This window comes from Aspergillus udagawae (assembly GCF_001078395.1).
Source record: "Aspergillus udagawae IFM 46973 DNA, scaffold_3, whole genome shotgun sequence".
Lineage (NCBI taxonomy): Eukaryota > Fungi > Ascomycota > Eurotiomycetes > Eurotiales > Aspergillaceae > Aspergillus > Aspergillus udagawae.
Genome location: NW_025091266.1, coordinates 3,810,916 through 3,829,893, shown reverse-complemented (window position 1 = coordinate 3,829,893; position 18,978 = coordinate 3,810,916). Strand labels below are relative to the sequence as shown.

The 18,978-nt window shown below is 47.9% G+C and overlaps 2 protein-coding genes across 2 annotated transcripts; one reads left to right on the top strand and one right to left on the bottom strand.

Annotated features, from left to right (window-relative positions):
- Window positions 1–13,089: 13,089 nt before the first annotated feature.
- Aud_005177 (uncharacterized protein) lies at window positions 13,090–14,172 on the top strand (the record flags this gene model as incomplete). The annotated part of the gene is made up of 2 exons (XM_043290108.1): window positions 13,090–13,363; window positions 13,427–14,172. The coding sequence occupies 2 exons, from the start codon at window positions 13,090–13,092 to the stop codon at window positions 14,170–14,172; spliced, it is 1,020 nt and encodes a 339-aa protein (XP_043146043.1).
- Window positions 14,173–15,057: 885 nt separating this feature from the next.
- Window positions 15,058–18,945, bottom strand: Aud_005176 (DNA repair ATPase SMC5; the record flags this gene model as incomplete). The annotated part of the gene is made up of 6 exons (XM_043290107.1): window positions 15,058–16,152; window positions 16,223–16,350; window positions 16,416–16,488; window positions 16,543–17,433; window positions 17,483–18,394; window positions 18,466–18,945. The coding sequence occupies 6 exons, from the start codon at window positions 18,943–18,945 to the stop codon at window positions 15,058–15,060; spliced, it is 3,579 nt and encodes a 1,192-aa protein (XP_043146042.1).
- Between the last annotated feature and the right edge of the window lie 33 nt (window positions 18,946–18,978).

Below are 18,978 nucleotides of genomic sequence, written 5' to 3'. Positions count from 1 at the left end.
AGGCTGGACAAACACACATGCGATACCAGAATCACAAGATGATCTACTAGTCTCAAGTGATCTATGTGTCCATGGATAGGAAGATATGGGTGTTGCAGATTGATCCGCCCGGCCGACGCCGTTTTTGCGACACGAGGCAGACAGACACGAAGAGATCACCAGTGGCGGCCCTTAAAAGATGGCTCTCGTACGACCGTTACAGTATGAGCTCAGACAAACTCAAACTATCCGTCTCACCCGCCGACCCGAGCCGCAGTGATAAGACGGGAACAGGCAATTATGTTGTCTGTGCGGAAGGCTGTTCTCATACGTGGGAAGATCAGAATCGAGACACGAACTGGAGGACAATGCTGCATGGTCTCTGGCTCAAAGCATGTGTTTGAACTTCAGCAAATGAGTGCTGATGGAGGGGTGTGACAAGAGACCAGTCCATGCATATGAAGCTGACGGTCACTCATACCTCTGCTAAGTACGGAGTACGATCCTTATGTTCCAACTGCTAAGAGCCAGGGGGAGGAAACAGACCACCTTAATGATCACCCCACAGAGTTCCTTCCTCTCCTACAGGCTTCCGGCGAGAAAAGCGCAAGTGCTGGGTAGGAATCTGGCGAGTAACTGCTCCGAAGTTGATATCAGAAGCCAAAAGCACTTGGGATACGTGACCTGATTTCGATGCAAGCGGTCGGACATCGAGGCGCATACTTCGTCCCCTCACCTCTCACACCTCACACCTCCACCTCACACCTCACACCTCACATCTCACACCTCACACCTGCACATCAGGTACTCGGAGAGAGGCACAACAGCCGATTCGATGGAAGTCAAACAGGCTGAACTAGGAGCGACAGATGCATTACATCTATATTACCGATCGACTATATTCGATGCAAGACAAGTGCGTGTGCGAATCACTGAGAATTCACCTCGCGTAAGCCACGATGATCAACCAGACATGATTGGACCGTAATTTTGTCTTACTCTCTGGGTTTTCCTGGTTGTAAACCCTTCGGACATTTCCGTGGCGGGATCGACCATGAAATGGAGGCTGCATGGCACTAAATTTCATGTCAGTTCTTTTTCGGGGTTTTTGCATACCAATCAGAGAAGATGACTTTTTGTCGCAAAAATGGTTGGGCTCCAAGTCGGTGTATGGCTACTGGCCAGCGGCCACCGCAACTCGCTTGCTGGGAGTTAAAAAGATGTGTCGCAAACTCTGATCGAGAGTACTATTTCCGTCTCACACCGTTTTGTTTTTATCAAGCCTGATCGACAAGCCAGTGGCCTCAATCAGGGTGCGGGGATGGAAGTGTTGATTGGTGCGATATTCTACGAGCACAACTGGTCGTTTGGACTGTCAACCTTGGCTAAAGCTGAGCACAACTTCATTTGAAGGAGTGGATACGCGGTGACCTTGATATGATTTCATCCAAGGTTAGGACCAACTTATCAAGATCTTTGCGGGGACAACTGACTCGGCGCTAGGAATGTTAACCAAGATGATTCGAAGGGAGTTGTTCGTGGGAGGTAGTAGTATCACTATCCACTCGTTGTAACATCATGTAGCCTCCCATGAAGCCTTCTTTTTTTTGATAGTCGTTCCTAGCTCCAGCCAAGGCTGATCATCCTTCGATCTACCACGGAGCCGTCAGGCGAATCAAAATCGCGACGGACAGGAGTTTCCAATTCACGAATATCGGTCAGCAATGTGGTTTGCAGCTGCCAGCGGCTAGCGTGGCCACAGACCGCCAGCCACGCATGCGGCCATCCTAGTCGCTTATCACAAAGTCGCAGACGGAGGCGGATGATCTGTCATGGTGTGGCTCTTGAATATGTGGCCTAGTTACTCTGGAAGAGAGCCAGGGTATGTCTCTGTGACGGTGGTCGACCTAAGCTGACCAGGTGATATGTATCGCATGCGGGCTGTGGGAGGACCGGTCCAAGTGGGTAGATTTGTAGTCAAAGCTGTTAATCCTATCTTCGAAACTGCAATTGCACGATGCTTGCCTGCCTGAGAATCTGATCAGACTCATGAGTGTGAAGAAGCAGCCTACGTATATCCTCAGACGGTACGGAGTAGACGGACTGAATGTTCAACGGCTCTACAGGTGCAAGCCAGCTTGTTACCCTGTTACTGCGGTCTGTGCTGTCGTATCGCCATCCTTCCCCTAGGTAGGCGGTATCCATGCTCCATAGCCTTCGGTGGCCGACGCTTATCCTAGGAAGCCCATGGCATTGTCTGCCTATCGATAAGCGGAGGGGTCAAGCAGTTAGCACGAGGGGCAACAAGCCCAAATAACAACGGTGTGACCAATCTAATAATACCGAGATTGTGGTGCACTGGTCCAATAATGAGCGACAATATCCTGCATCCGAATGCGATGCAGTAGAAGTGCATCGCCTCAGCGCAATCACTACTGCATGGATGTATAGCAGCCTCGTAGGTTTCTCCTCGCCCTATGACTCACAATTACAGCTATCGTTGGCATCATCAACGTTGCCCAAGAGCAACAGCTGCACAGAGGTGTCATAATCCCACTTGGATCAATTCCTGGGCACGGACTCCAAGCTCTGACACTGTAGCTTCCAAGAACGCCTTCCGCCTGCAACACGGACCCTGGAGCAGCAGACACTGGACGCGTAGCTCAAACAAGACTTTAAGAATTGACGCGCAGACAGGAACACACAATGTCTGTCATCGTAATACCGTTGCCAGCCTGCTTGTATAAACTGAATGCGAGTTGCCATCATTCGAGTCCGTTACTTGTTTCTCATGAAGAGCATTGAAAAATACCAGTAGAGTGGCAATCAGCTCAGGGAAGAGATTGGATGGCTGCTCCTCCGTATCTAACACCGAGTAAGTCCGTAGTTCGCTATTATTGACCAGGGTTGATTCCTGGTAGAACAGAGCAGTGGAGCATGTCAGGTCCTAGTCGTCTCATTCTCACCTCAGCGCAAAAAGACTACTGCCTACATTATAGCGGAAATTCTGGTAGACTAACCATCCTCGAATACAAGTCAGGGTGTATAATTCATCGATTCTAGCAAACGCGAACACTTGAAACCGCCGTCATGCGCTCCTCAGAGTCCTCATCACATCCCGCAATTTCCCATATGCACGACACCAAAAATGATAGTTCCTAGTTGCCTGTACTGTCTGCCCAAGGTACTGCCACGTGAAGACCATATACCTCATCAGGAACAGTGGGCTCAGTAGCCAAGCAGACCAACCCGGCGCCAACTAGGCCTCCAAGGATATTGTGTGATATTCTGTTCAGTGCTCACTTGAACATCCGAGGTCGCTGGCTTCGCCCGCCATCTGGAGGCAAACTTGGCCTGGAGTCGATGTCTCATGTCCCACGAAACAGGAGTCGTTTCTATCTTGTGATCTGTAGATGCATGAGGTTCTGCTCGTATTAACAGACGCCGTGGCCAAGATACCATCAGACTGTTTTCGGGGCTTTTTGTGCTTCATGCACACATGCTTGCAGGGCATGTATGTCGAGGAAGCGACATCATTGGTATAGAGCTCATGGTTGACGTGCTATGCATGCATATTCCTCTACGAATGGAACAAATCATCTCACAGTATGAGATAGGTGTTGGTTATGGAGTCTCTACATGGGGTAGCTATATTTTGCTGTCCACAACCCACGATGGAAGTCAAACTAGTCCATATAGGTTCGTTGCTGGATGATGGCAGCAACTCGTGAGGTCACCAAGTTTAATTAAACAAAATCTGGATAAAACCAGGCCTCGAAAGGTGGTGGGTTTTAGTGAAGGACGACGAAGACAGTCTGCACATTAAATTAAGGCTACGAGATACTGTAGCTTCATTATCCAAGTCTTACAGGCACAACCAAGAAGAAATTAGGATAAACTCAAACCCGGACGAAGGCAAGGAAAAAAGAATTAATAATCAAGAGTGGGTAACTAGAAGAGTATCCCACGAAATATCCAGGATTACCTATCATGTACCCTTGTACGTTCCCAAATTGGTATTTGGTAAGAAATAAGGTACAGAAAGCAGGTCGCAGGTCAAGTACCGGCCGTCGATCCTCGCCATATGGACCGGGGCTCTGGAGCTCTCGTTTGGCCTTCTAATTGCAGTTGGTAAATCAGTGGTACGTAGCCTGATAACCGTTCCAAGGGTAGTCCTCGGCCACAAACCTTCTTCTGGCGAAGTTTCTGGTTGATCCACAGCACATCACTAAGCCTCTTGAGGAAAGGCGCGTAAATGCCACGCCGGAGATCTGGTGGTCTTGCAGGAGCAGACTAGACCTGTTTTAGTAGTCGATACGACCGGTTTTGTGATGCGGTGGGCATAATGTTACGCCGTAAGTTTAAAGTTGGGGGGGATGAGCGACTCTCCATGTACAACTTGGCAGTCAGAAACGCAATGTCTGATATACTTTACAGTCCAAAGGATCCAATTTACAATGAGATACCAGCAACCCAGAAGCGAAATGATACTAATTTCTGGACATTCTAGAGCAAGCCTCAGGATCTCCCTTTCAATACGGAGGCGATACGTTACCATATGATACCTTACCCACCTTAGGCAGCCATGTCCGTACCGAAGATGGCAATACTCGCATAGTATCTTACCGCTAGTGCCATGTAGGTGGCTGACAGTGATCGGACAACCGTCATTTCGCTTCCGATGTGCTGGAATTATGCTGAGGTCGGAAGCTATGGCCAGACTCTGTCCCTTGATACCGATCCGCAGGAGCTTCCTTCCCAAGTACTCCGTCCAGCCTTCCGTTGCAAACTCGTAAGATATTACGAGGCATGGCGCTGATCAAGGAATGATGAAGGATTCAGCATTCTTCGTGGAAAGGCAATGCAGAAAGTCAAACCTGCAAGAAACAAAAAGAAATGAAGAAAAAGTAAAGCTAGCCAAAAGTCTTTCTATGATTTTGACAGGAATGTAACCTCCATGATATGATGCTTTCCTTTCCACTGTTGATCATATCTGCAACAGTATCATCCAGAGTAGTCATCGTTGTTTGTGGCAGGTTGGCCCAGGGAAAATGCCTGGTCATCTCGTGAGATTTAGAAGTGCCAGGTCCGACTTCTAGGCGATTCACGATTGGCCCTAGGTAGACAATGACTCGGAAAAAGCCAAGTGGGTGATTACCTGATAATTATGAATCCGAATCCTTCGGCTTACTACGGTGTCCGCGATAACCCACACAACAACCTCCACAGGGAGAAGCCAGGACCTGGCAGCCGACGACATCGTCCGGCAGAAAATCGGAATCGCAGTCAGACATGCGCTCGGCCGCCCGTAAATTCCCTTCCCAAGAATATCGTGAAATGTGGACCTGTCTTAATCTCCATGTCTAGACTAGCGTTCGGCTCGTGGCTTGATTGGGTGATCGCTTCAAGGATCAGTGTCTGATTCATACATCGTAGTTGCGGTGTATGCAAGCGCCGCCACAAATAGCACTTTGCTCCGTTGTTAATCACCCTCGACTGTCAAGGATCTGTCTTAGAGCAACAGGAGAGATGGTGCTGGTTGGTCCTGCCGGCGGATATGTGGGTGACATGACTCGAGTTAACCTTAATTAATTGGATTTCCTAGGGTGTTTAATTAAGCCAGTGGATGGATATGTAGTTAGCTGTGAGCGTGGGCGCTTCTATATTGGCAAGACTTATTGAGCCAGACACGTTGTGATGATGGCTATTCATTTCAGCCCTGATCTGTCTCCCACCGCTGGTTCTCAGCAGATTCTGCGAAGAAGCAAATAGTTATCAAGTGATCATCTCAAGCTGAACATATCAGGTGCCTAACTTTACGGAGTAAATTTCTATGTATAAATGATCGGCCGGGAAAGCTAAAAAGAAACTCATACTGACATTACAAGGTGTTACCAAGCTTTGTAAGTATAAATACGGTAATACAATTTACCTCCAACTAGCCTCCTGTTTACAATACAGGGTATGGAGTACATTGACTTCAACTAGGACGGAAGGACGTCATCAGGATGCAGTGATAGTGACTGTTTCATCGAATTGGGTCTGCGAGGAATCAAAATAGCCCGTAACTGATGTCCCACATGCCTCTTGATCAGCACGGTTAACTGTAAAGTGTGCCTTTTATTTTTCAGCTCCTTTACTATCCATCCACCCGCTGTGTAAGGCTGTAAGATACTCCGTACCTAGGATTACATGATTTACATTGATACAACAGACCAGCGACCAGGATTGTCAGGAGGAAGGCGCCATGACAAGCCTTGCATCGGCTTTGGTGCCAAACTCGGGAAGGCCCGAGCGACATGTCGAAGCGGAGGCGACGTCTGCCACGTGAAGTGACTAGGGTCCAGACCCAGAGTGGAGTAAGTGGGCAGCTACAATGCTAGTGGCCCCCTTTTATCTCAGAGGAGCTTAGCCCGTCTGGCGCCCGCTCCACCAGTTCTCGCCTAAAGTTGGAGGCTAAAAGGGGTGCGACCGGCGGTTAGTGGTGCCATCTTACGTTGGTAGTCTTGTTCCTAGTTTCAAATCCAGAGTACGTAGAACTATGGAGTAAGAATTTAAGTTTTCTTAGGTGAATGAACCGAGGTATGCTCTCCACGATCTAACCAATCAGTCCCATCTGGTGACATTTCAGACAATCTCGTTGTCTGGTCACCGTCTCAGGAGGGAGGCGGCTTTCTGATACAGCTTAAAGTCGGGAATCAGAGCCACGCTGAAAATGTGCGTGAATCTGTATGATATCTTGTTTGTGTGTGACTTATCATATACGAGGCCGGTTGCCTGGCCACAGTACATTATAAGGATCTGCGGCCATTTCCTTGAGTATTCAACGTGGCGGTCTGCAGACTGACTTGTACCTGAGATCGTTTTGAGTAGCTACGCCACGCCGTGTTTCAGCTAGTATTTAGCAATTAGTGGCTTTCTTTTTACCCCACGGACGATCGAACATTAACATCAGGCATGCTCAATACTCAAGACATAATAACATTGGATAAAACTGTACGTACTAGACAACATGTACATAATCGCTGAGAAAATCGGTTCCAGCATCGGGGTCATCCTCCGTAACTCGGCCTTGAGTTTTAAGTTGGTAAGATACACCACCAAACCTTGGCAGTATCACTCGGGTAGGTAGGTAGTTTATCTCAAGGCATTCAGGCAGATTCAGCCCAAAACCATACCGCACACCTGATTTCGTGTATTGTATCACCTTTGTGCAACGTAACTAATCGCTTCCGAGGAAACGCAAGCGAGATCCTGCACATTCTTTCCAACGGGCCAGATGAAGCACAGACATTTCAGTTTGATCTGAGACGTTCAAGCCTCGAAGTGATGAGCTCGCTTACGCGATGAGGATCGACCTCATCCCGTATCCCCGTCTCGCGTGGCTGAATTGCGGAGGCCAACATGTGAACACCGTCCACTTCTTACAGAGAGTATGCACACCAGCCTATCCGGACCTAAAGATGAAACAAAGCTGCCGTAGTGTTTTGAATTTGATCGATGGACCTGTGCACTATGGCCATGCATGCAGCGTGACCAAGTATGAAACCACCTATGCAAAGCTTGGATGGCCGAAGTTACAAGATCAGCATGATTATCTGAACTTTCATCATTCTGCGTCTGTCGCCTGGCACAGCTTGTTTTCAGTAAATCGCGCGGGGGGGGGGGAACATGGCCGGCAAATCCGGCCGCTTCCGGCTAAGTTCACGGAGTTGCGGACTCATTATCTAGTCGCATGAGGGGCGATACATAGCAATAATGGCAGGGATAATGAATCAATAGTTTCAAGCATATCCCGATCCTACCGGTAAAACCTTGTTATGAAAACAAGATGTCGACGCCGCGTGCACCAACATTCTTGTAGGTTGAGGTGATGTGACTGATATTGCTTAAGAGAGGTGGAAAAATCGGTCGCTTCAAACCCGCCACTAGTGTGCACGCAACGCTCCTAGTCCACAATGGGGACAGACACAGTGTAATTTTCACTCACATTTGGGTGGATGCTGAAGGCTTTCGATGATCATTGCGCATCATCTCATGCCAATCCCCCTTGGATAGGCTCTATGAGACCATGTTCTTCCCAGGCGGTTTACTCCTTTTCCGCTTGACTTCTGAATAATGCCGCTTTTTGAGTGACTCCACCTGTGTGATCCCCCTTACTTCTACCATCATTATTTTCAGCCAGACAAGAAAATCTCATAATGCGCAGCACCATCGTGATCAGGATCTTCAGGAACCCAACGGTCAATCTGCTCTATTTTTGGCTCTGTACCTTTGACATCCCGGTTTCAAGGGCGGGATAGCACTGTAGCTCCTGGATGAGTCGCAGACTTCATACCTAATCGTGATCGCTTTTCACTCTTTCCTTCTTCGGCCCTGTTTTGCTTTCCATTAGCATCGTTGGAACCAGAAAGACAGATTCAGATGAACCGTGTAATCGATTTGCTGTTAATATTTTGTCTTAGTGTCAGGAACGGCCGCGAGTTTGTGGAGTACTATATCTGTTTCCCCTTCCTCTTTCGTCGATGGATGAGTCTTTTGTGAGGAGTAACGGCCCACCACAATGATGTAAGCGAGGCTCATAGGTCCATACACTAATTGCAAGTCTTTGTATCACTTTTGAGTTAATCACTTAGGTGTTCATACAAGAAGAGACTCTCTGTAATAATGGTACTCCGTATCCAAAGATACAGACCACAGAATCCTTACTACGGATGCACAAATTCTGAAACCAGACCAATAATCATCGAGCTCTTAGTCAGGTATCCCGTCGGATCACAAAGCGAAGCCCTATGTAGTTCAAACTTTTTATTATTACTCAGTCTCCACGAAGCGATCGAATACGAGATTATTGCGATAGCTCTTTCGGTTTTACCCATTACGTTCCGAATGTTTTTGAACCAAGGTCGGAGTAAAGTCGGTCCTGACACGGAGGTAAAGGGGTATGGATGTGTCGTAGATACTTTGTGCGGGGTGGATTCGTCAAACTCAGAACGTTCACGCGACCATGGACCAGAGCTTTTATTTTTTTTGTGGTAGCTATGAGCTCCAGTCACTCGATTGAGGTCTCGCCAGGTTATGCAATATCTGAGTCCAAGAATCGCGTGGCAATCTTGGGGTAGCGTAGTAAAGGACCTAGACAGGCTAGACTATGGATGTGTCTGGCGATACCAAGGATCAGGGATTGAAGTTCATGGAACGAAACGACCAAAATTCCAATTTGGTCGAGCATAGACCTTAGGTACTAGCTATGTGGTTTATTGCGCTGAGACAATCTCCAGCCGGGATCACTAGTTATGGTCTATTGTAGAGTATAGATTAGAATCCAAGACATTCTCGAAGAGAGTAGAATATCGTTCCCCAGAAGGAAATGATTCCCCGAAGACACTAGTTTCGATGGCCAAGGAGGTATGGCTTCTAGATATTCCATGAGACGATTAGCGGATTGTCTATTAAGGGTTGGATCGGAGGATGTGGATATGGGACTGGGACTCTGGGAGGTGTTTTAAGAGGAGCACAAAACGACAGTAGTAACGAGACCTTCGCTTTCTGACGGATGATCCTCGGCTTCAGCAGGGAAATCAATAGTGGACGCTGGGCCGTACGGGACAACCAATAGTTGCGTGGATTATTATTATGCCTGAATGCCATGCGAATACCATATCTGATTCCACTAGTTACAAGTGATTATGATAATAGCAACTGACTCAGACTGATTGACAACGCAGATATGGACCAACGGGCACATAACGGATTTGTCTGAGCTGCATACAAGGGTGCAGGGGGTATCCCACAGCCTCACACGTGACAAGGCAGATCGAGCAACCAGTAAATCGAGTCATCGACACAATCGGAAGATTAGTAGTGTACTGCATAAAACATTGAAGATGAGTTTTTGACTTTTGAACACCAAATTATGCAATATTTGGGCTTCTGCAGATTGGTACATCCTGAGTCCATGATACTCATGTTCTCCGTACCATACTCCATCCTCCCAGAAGATCATCTGGTTCCAGAACATATTGACAGAGTGATGATCTTCAGCTAAATTATTAGTAACAAGGCCGGTCGTCTCCATAACCCTTTTGGGTAGTTGGTTTCCAGGGTTGTTGGCCGAGGCACCTCGTGCACATGGAACCGGTAAAGCCAAGACATGGGCCCAGAGAACTCTCTTACCACTCCGTGCGTATGCTGTCGTCGTTTTGGGATCCATGGACGACTATGATCTTTTCATAATGACGAACTCAAATCGAGAAAAATTTACTTTTCTTCAAAGAGCAAAGCAACTGACGCTCTGGCGGTGGCTAAACAGTGGAATTGGATTAGACTTTCATTTTGATCGGTCGGCATCTGTTTACGGGAAGTAGATCGGGGGTGCTTTTGAATCCAGGATATACGGCACTTCTATCAGCATAGATTGTACCGATATGCATCTTCAGAAACGACTCGTCTTAAGGAGAGTGACAACTGTTATGGCGTACTGTTTGTGCGTATGACCTATCGAAGCTGGTTCCCCTGCATGGGCGATCAGGGCTGCCAATATCCCCTCAGGTTCGATCAATGATGCAACAGTCAAGGAGGTGGGCTGTCTCCGGTCCTGTCCTGTCTCATTTCTTCCGCTTTCCTTTTTCCTTTTTGTTGGACAGTGCTGAAGGAATCGAGCCATCATCCTACGGCCCCTTGGAAAAAAGAAGCAAAAAGAACAAGTGATACGAGTTGCTCTCGGATACGGTGTAGATACGTAGTTACGTAGCTAAGGTACCTCATGGACCCACCTCTTCCAGGTTAGTAGCACAACAAGATTGACGCTCGTCCAAATTTCGCTTGAGATCATCTGGGTTTTTCGTTGGTTGCCAGCGCCACAATAATCTCCGGTTCCGTCAAGACACTAAGTCCTTTGTCTTTAGCCCCCAAGCGAAAAGGAGAAGGAAAATCGTTCAGAAATTCCCTTCTGGGTGGCTGGGGCTAGACTATCTCTGGATTAGACCTTGTTCTCCCATCGTGCTTGCGAGCCTGCAACTCCGTCATCCACCCCCATGGACTTGGTTGGAGATGGGACTGTCCAGGTTGATAGTGACATCCAGAACGGAGATATTTCCCAACTGGGATAGGTGTCCCCTGTCGCTTCAGTTTACTCGTATATATATCAGTACTTTGTATTTAATTTTATTAATTATTTTTTATTAATTTTCTTTTATTTTTTTCCCGTTCATCTTATGCTTTGCTTTGTCTGCTCATTCCGGCCCCCTTCTCTCTGACAGCCTATGATTTATATATTAAATCAAAATAAATCAAGAAGTATTAGATTGAAAACCAGCTAATCTCAGCGGATGGGAGGATCATCAAACTGGTGATCCAAGCATAATCCAAAGTTCGAATGCTGAAACAGTAACCTCTACGGCGAGCCCGAAGGCTAATCCCAACACGGCTGGTATCTTCACGACTAGAGCATGTCCATCGACCGCCCAGACAAAAGGATCTACAGTGGATTACGATAATGATTTATCGGTTTTTATGATTGGAAATTGGACCATGAGATCAATGCTCTCAGCAAACTGCCAACGCGTGATCGTGCGGCAACGATCAGCCGTTTATGGGGCATGGGATCGTTGTGACAGGTAGAATATTCTGTCTCCAGGATCCACTTTGGAGGGATCGGCTAGCGAGTCCATTTCAGTCTGATGGCAGCAATACGTAACGTGGATGGGCCGTGTACCGTTTACTGTGCTTGTCTCCCGCATAGGAGCAACCAGGATTTGCCATGATTCACCCCCAAGAGTAAAATGATGATCGATGATTTGAATCTCTCGTGAGGCTGGAGTATCCTTGGATCTGCACTAGGACCAGACCTTCTGTAGCCGAGCCCCAAATACACAACCCAGTACGGACTACGTACGCCCGGGTGATCAAGGTTGTCAATGTCAGGCCTACAAGTGACTGCTTTAGAAGAAGCAGAAATGATTACAACGATATCCCTCGATGATGTCTCTTATGACATGGAGAGCAAGACGTGGAGAATTCCAGCATGCAGGAGGTTGATCAGAGCATACAGTCAAGTCGCACTTTGACGCAAAGCTAAGACCCCGTTGGAGGTGAAATCGCAAGCTGGAAAATCCAATGAACGTCCCCAAATTAGCCGGGGTACGGTGGCCTCTGTAAGAGTGGGCCGGGAGGCACACGTTTTTTTAGCTCTCGTCGAGCCTACCCAAAACAATACAAACTAATTGCACATCATGTCCATCCGCCCGCGCACTAGCCATACAGAGTGTTAACCGCCGGGTACGAGACCACGTCGCAAGGTATGCATTATTGGGTGAGAAAAAGCAAAAATGGATAATAATCTTACCACCAGACCTTCTATCCAGGCTCCTGGAGCTCATTAATTAAGCTTTGGGATGGAGGTATCAACTCCCCTGGTGAGACAGACCGAAACGAAAATACAGGAAAATTATTTACATTACTGCCCTACTGGCTCAGGGAAAACAAGTTTTAAATGTACGGGTCCTTAGGTGATACCATCTATTACCATGTAATACACAATCCACTGTAGCGGATCAGTCTTTTATTTTATTTTTATTTTTTATTTTCGCCTTCTAATACCCGTTACGAAACAAAAGATAATTAAAAAAATAAGTAAAGAATAAAAGAAAAAGAAAATAAAGTAAAATAATATTATACTCTCTTATTATCTTTATCATAATTACCATCATTATAATTAAGGAACAGGTTCATGTTGGTGGTCTCCTGTCATTCGGCTTTGTCCATATCGTGCTGGCAGACGGAGTTATGGTGCATCATCATCTCGGTACCAAGTACCAAGCTATAATTATATTTTGCCTTTGACTTTCTTCCCCACCTTATCCAGCAAATCTCCTCATTGTCTATAAAGTATACACCCCATTCTACCCCCCTGTTCCCAGACACATCCCCACTTAAAGAGGAGACAATCTGGATTGGCCCTGAGCTTCAAGTAGTTCACTACTCGCTCTTCCTTCATATATGGTTCCACCGTAGCCATCCTTCATCCTCTTTTTCACTCTCAGCTTCCACCGCATACCATTGAGGACCTTACCACATTATAGGCCTGCTTCATACCTTCGCGCAAACACCATGGATGTCGCAAGCCTCATCTCGCCCTCTGAATCGGCTACAGTTCCGACCTTCAGGTCAAGATCGATTCAGAATCCGTCAGCCAGCCAATACAAGCGCCTCTCCGAACAATATACGGGCTCTTACTTCTCTGCTGTACCATCACATACGACATCTTACTCTCGTACGCCTCAGCCACCACTGTCCCCTCCAGCCGAGGACCAGCCCAAGTGCTCGCTTCCTTCCATCTCGATCCTGCTTGAGAACGCAGACGGTGCCGCCGCACACGCCGCAAGTATGATCTTCGCAGTCTAATACCTCATCACAAAGCCCAGTATGACTGACTCGCAGATCGCAGAACGTCAAAGAACCAGTTTGTCAGCGCATAGGGATTCTGGTCCCCGGCCTCTATCGCAGACATATGACTCGGTCACACCACATGCCATGCCACCAACGCCGCCACTGCGTCCTGGTTCGGGCTTTCACAGTAATGGCCATTCTCCCTCAGCATCATCTGTCTCTGCCACCAGCACGAGTGCTGTGATGAAAACCACCGAAACGTATTCCCAAGCACCAATTGGGCTTCCTAGTCCGACGGATCGATCCTCCATCTCGAGTCAAGGGTCCGTTCAGCATGGCGCCGGGGCTCCATATGCCTCCCCTGCTCCCAGCGTGTCATCGTACTCTTCTCCCATCGAGCCCTCTACACCATCAACTGCCGCTTACTACCAAAGAAATCCTGCGCCAAACACCTTTCAAAACGCAGGCACCTTCCCTCCAACATCCGCGGCATCTCTTCCCTCGCCGGGTCATCAACAGATGATTTCTCCCGTCACTCCCGCCTGGCAACATCACCACTACTTCCCCCCGTCCAGTTCCACGCCTTACCAGCAGAACCATGATCGCTACATCTGCCGGACTTGCCACAAGGCCTTCTCGCGGCCCTCTAGTCTGCGCATCCACTCTCACAGCCACACTGGCGAAAAGCCTTTCCGCTGCACACATGCCGGCTGCGGCAAGGCATTCAGTGTCAGGAGCAATATGAAGCGTCACGAGCGTGGTTGCCATACAGGTCGCCCAGTTGCTACGGCCATGGTTCAATAGACTGCGACTGCGCTTTCAACAATCAAAACGGTCACCTTAACTCCGCTGTCCGCTTGAGACACTCATCACGACATTCGTCATGGAGTTCCCCCCGAAAAGCAGAAAGAAAAAAAAAAAAAAAAAAAAAAAAGATAGGAACAGGAACAAACTACTGAACCCTCTTCTCGCCACCAACCCCAACCAGCGACGATTGCTCTGCCTCTGCTCTTTCATGATACCCTCTTATGCGTGCGCATGTTTTGTTACAATTACTTTGTGGCTAGGTGTCCGGGGATCGGCACGATCATGCAATTCTCTTCTTCTGTGTATATTTTTACCTTTTATTGTATTTTCTTTTTCCAACCGATTTTTGTGATGATAAAGGCCAGGCGTCGCTGGGTATTCGGGCTGGGAAGCATTGAGCATTGAATAAAGGGCGCGGCGAACACGTCTCTTTGTTCAATTTTATTTTCCTTGAGTCGTTTCCTTTGTGAGATATGTGACGTGACATGACCTCGAAGACAGATGACAATTTTTATGTACATCTGACTGATTGGTACCTTGAAATCACCTCGGTATTCTAAGGTAGACTCCTCAGTATAGAAATAGACCAAGGTATGACACTGAATCTGGCTCGTCTATCTCATGCATACGTCGTCTGTAATTTGACCAAATAAGACGAGCCCTCATCTTGAGAGATGTCTAAGACTGCGGCTTCTATGATCATTGAACATGTTTGGAAATATCTGTACAACCAACTAACCTCCAAACCCGACAGCTGCCCTGGCTCAAATTGTAACCTTTATACCCTCGATATCGCCATAAATAAGGGAAAAAAAAAGGAGGGATTATTGCAACGGGAAAAGAAAGAGGTATCACAGAAATCAGACAGGACAACATTCTTCATCAGCCGTAAACATCGACATTGCTCCTATGAGCACCATCTTCGATAGCTCTTCCTTTGCCTTTCCTCTTGGCATTCAATGCCCTCATGCGCTTGATGGCTCCGCCAAAATCGAGCAGATTGTAATCCTCAGGCATATGCTCACCACTGTAAATGCACAGCACTCTCATACCTGGTTTATAGACCAACCCGCTGAGAAGTTTGGGAGTGATGAGGAAGTATTGGCCGCCACCACCTCCATTGCGCGCTGGAGCGCAAGCGATATCGACTAGACGTCCGTGAACCATACGTTCGTTTCGTGGGTCCATACCTTGGTTGATCTCATCAACGACACGGAACGGAGAGGCCGACAGCGACTGGAGGGCCATCAGGTAGAAAATGGTGCTCACGGCTCTCTCCCCACCCGACTGTCGATGGGAATCAAGTATGGATAAGTTCTCGTTCTCTCGAAATTTCACTTGGATCTGGATTGACCACTGGTCGAAATTGCTGCCTCCCGGCTCGCCATTAGGACCTTCCTCGTCCTCTGCCTTATCCAAGGTGACTTGACCAGCGCATCCAATGCGAGCGAAGGAGTCTGAGAAAGCGTCGCTGATGCTCTTCACAAGCTCCTCTAATTTGGGCTCCCATTTACCACGAATTTCGTTGATGGCATGGTCATACTCCGAAAGTTGATTCTGGAACTCGGTGACTTTATCTCGCAATTTCTCGATCTGCTTTTCGCGTTCCTCAAACTCCTTAATCACGTTTGCATTGCCTCCTTGCACAAGTTCTAGATGTGCTCTTTCTGAATCGATGTCCGCTTCAAGCTGTTCCAAAGTATGCTCAACCAGTGTGGGCATGAATTCACGCAAGTCCTCTTGCTCGTTGACGACTCGTACCGCCCTGTTTGCTTGATCGACCATTTTCCCCACAGCTTCAGCTTGAGCTTTAACATCTTCATGTGCCGCTTTCACCTCGGAATTCTTCTCATCTAGCCTCGTCTTGTGATGCTGACTGCGTTCTCTTAACGTCGTGCAATCCGAAAGGCCCTCAATAAGACGTATGCTAAGTTGAGTAACTTCCTCCTGTAGTCTGCGAAGGTTCTCAACAGCATCCTGCGTACTGTCAGTCTCTAAGAAAACATGGAAATGACAAATTGATAAATTTGTCAAAGGTCCATCGTACCGCATATTCAAGATTTGCCTTGGCCTTCTGTATTGAAATTTGATCTTGGCGACCGCGAATATCAAGGACTCTGATTCTCATCTCCCCAAAGAGTCTCTCGATATCTTTCTTCTTCGCTTCTTGTTGACCTATTTTCGCGATGTCAGAGGAGAACGGTCGACAGACCAGAGAATAGACAGATCGGACGACTTACGAATCCTTTCAGGAATAGCCTTATAATTGATGAGTGCCGTCTGTTTCTCGGCTTTCTCCTTCTCAAGTGCAGCCTGGGTGGAAAGAGTGAGCCAAAAGTAAGAGTTCTAGAACTGCCGTTGACTTACCCTCTCGCGATCTAGTTCCTTCTTCTCTTCACCCATCCTGTGGAGTCTGCTCCGCTCTGATTCCATCTTTTCTTTTACTTGACTTACTTCATCCTTCAGGGCGAGGATTTTCCGCTCAATCTCTTGCTTCGCTACAACATCCACTGCTTGCGAGGTCCAGATCTGAGCCGGTCTAACCTGTCTCACACGGGTCGAAACCGCACCAGGGCCATACTCCCGTCGCCGGACAATCTGGTAGTTTTGCTTTCCAGCTACCCAGGAGCTTATCGAACCATTTTCCAATCTGGCGAATGTTTCGTCCGAGATTCCCTGTAAATTTATAGGGGTTTGATGCAACCGATTTTCGCTGCATAGAACGGCAAGCACAGGCTCGGGACCGCTGAGAAAGTCCTTCGCCCAACCGTCAAAACCCAAAGACCTTAGCTCTTCGTCCGAGACGGGCGGGCGAAAACTTTCTAGAGGTGTGGTTGAAGTCCTGATACTAATGTCATGAAGCCTCATTTCGGTGACCAGGGCTCTTTGTAGGGTCCGAAAGTCATTTCGAGTCTGCGTGGTGAAGGCAGTAAAATCCGTGCGCTGTAATAATGACTCAATCGCATTAGCATACTTGGGGTCTTTGACCGAGCAGGTGACGACTGGCGGTCCGAAAACTTCCTTCTCAAACTTATCCTGATTGTCTTGCAACCACTTGTAAGCTTGATACGAATGCTGTGACGCTCCACGGAGCTTGGCTTCTTGCTGCCCAGACTGGGAGGCGAGACTGTGCAACTGTTGCTCTGCTCGTCTGATCTGATCATTCTTCGACTTGAGCTCTTCAACAAGCGGCAGTCGAGCTTGCTGGATTTCTGTCGCTTTTCCCTCAAGCTCTCTGGTTGCCAGACGCTTTTCTTTCTGCGCAGACAGTCAGCATGCGTTCTGATCACGTTCTAAGCGCACCCACAATCCTCTCATTATACCAGCCGATATCAAGCTCGGCCGGTTCGTCATTGAGCTCGCGATTGAGCCTGTTGATTGTCTGCTGGATCTTGGTCGCTTCCTGCCTGTAGCTCTGGCCACTCTTTTTCTCAGCCTCAATCTGGTTGTTGAGATCCTTCAGCGCATCGTCAAATTGTTCAATTTTCTTCACGATCTCTATGGCGTCGCGGTCTGCCTGCTCAAAGCATCGCTTCTTGTACTTGACCACTTCATCCAGCTGCGAGCAATATCTCTGCTTTGCATTAACTGCTCTCAGTGCAGGTTCTAGCTCAGCCTCCAGATCCTCGAGCTCTTTTCGGAGTTTTCTTTCCTTGATCTTCTTCTGCTTCAACTCGTTGCGGGCCTCTCTGTATTGAATAACTGGACGGAGTTGCTCTAACATCTCGATTTTCCTCTTGATCTGGGCCCGTTGCCGCATCCGCTCAACGTCTACTCGCTGCATCTCCTGTCTGTTTTCGAGATTTGCTAGCAAATCTTTGTCACTCTGGTTATCTAACTGCAACTTCTTTTGTTCAGCTCGAAGCTTCTTCAGACTCTCATGCCACTCGATCATCTCTGGTCCAGCAGCAGCCCTCTGCGTTGAATTAAGAAGTTCCACAGGGGTCAGTGCAGCAAACTCGCTGACTTTGTCTTGCGGTAAGAATTGGCACAAGTTGTCAATCTGAATGGCGAAGGACTGAGCGAATTTTTTAACCTGTGCGAGAGAAGCCTGCTTTCCGTTTATTGTAAACGAGCTCTTATTGCCTTCGCGTTTGATTGTTCGACCGATAACCGGATTCTTACGGAGTCCTGGCCCCTTAGCCAGTTCAATCTCAATGCTGGCCTCTCTGCAACCGTGTTTGACGAACTCGCCCGGATCTTTCGCTCGTCCTAAATGCTATAGATCGGCGGGAAACCTGTTAGCAACGGTTTTGTAATGTCTCAAGATGAAGATGAACATGCTCATACCTGCGGCCCCCATCCCAAGCCTAGACAAATTGCGCAGACAAGGGTGCTTTTTCCTGTCCCATTTGGCCCAATTACCATGTTAAGTTTCGGCCCAGGGAAGAACTCGGCAGAAGTGTAGGTGACGAAATCGGTAACTTTAATGCGTACAATAGCGCCAGGTTTGTAGCCATCCTCATCTACCTCATCATTGGCTAAAGACCTCGGTTGCGAATTGGAGGGTTGTGCAGTTCTGGGATCAGCCTGTGTAAGCTCGGGAGTGTCTTGCTCCGTGCCTTCATCACTGCCTTCGCTACTAATTTCACCGTCATCTTCTTCCTCATCTGCGCCATCCTGGACCGGACTCAGCCGGCGTCGCTTGCCGTTGATCGAATTCCTTGACACAGGCGTGGGGTCTCTTGATGAGTTGGTAGACGTCTCATCATCGTCTTCATTCTCTTCCGACCGCTGCCGACGGCGGGGAACCGTGCTCAGGGACGGCATATTAACAGAGATGCGCGAGGCTCTGCATCCATA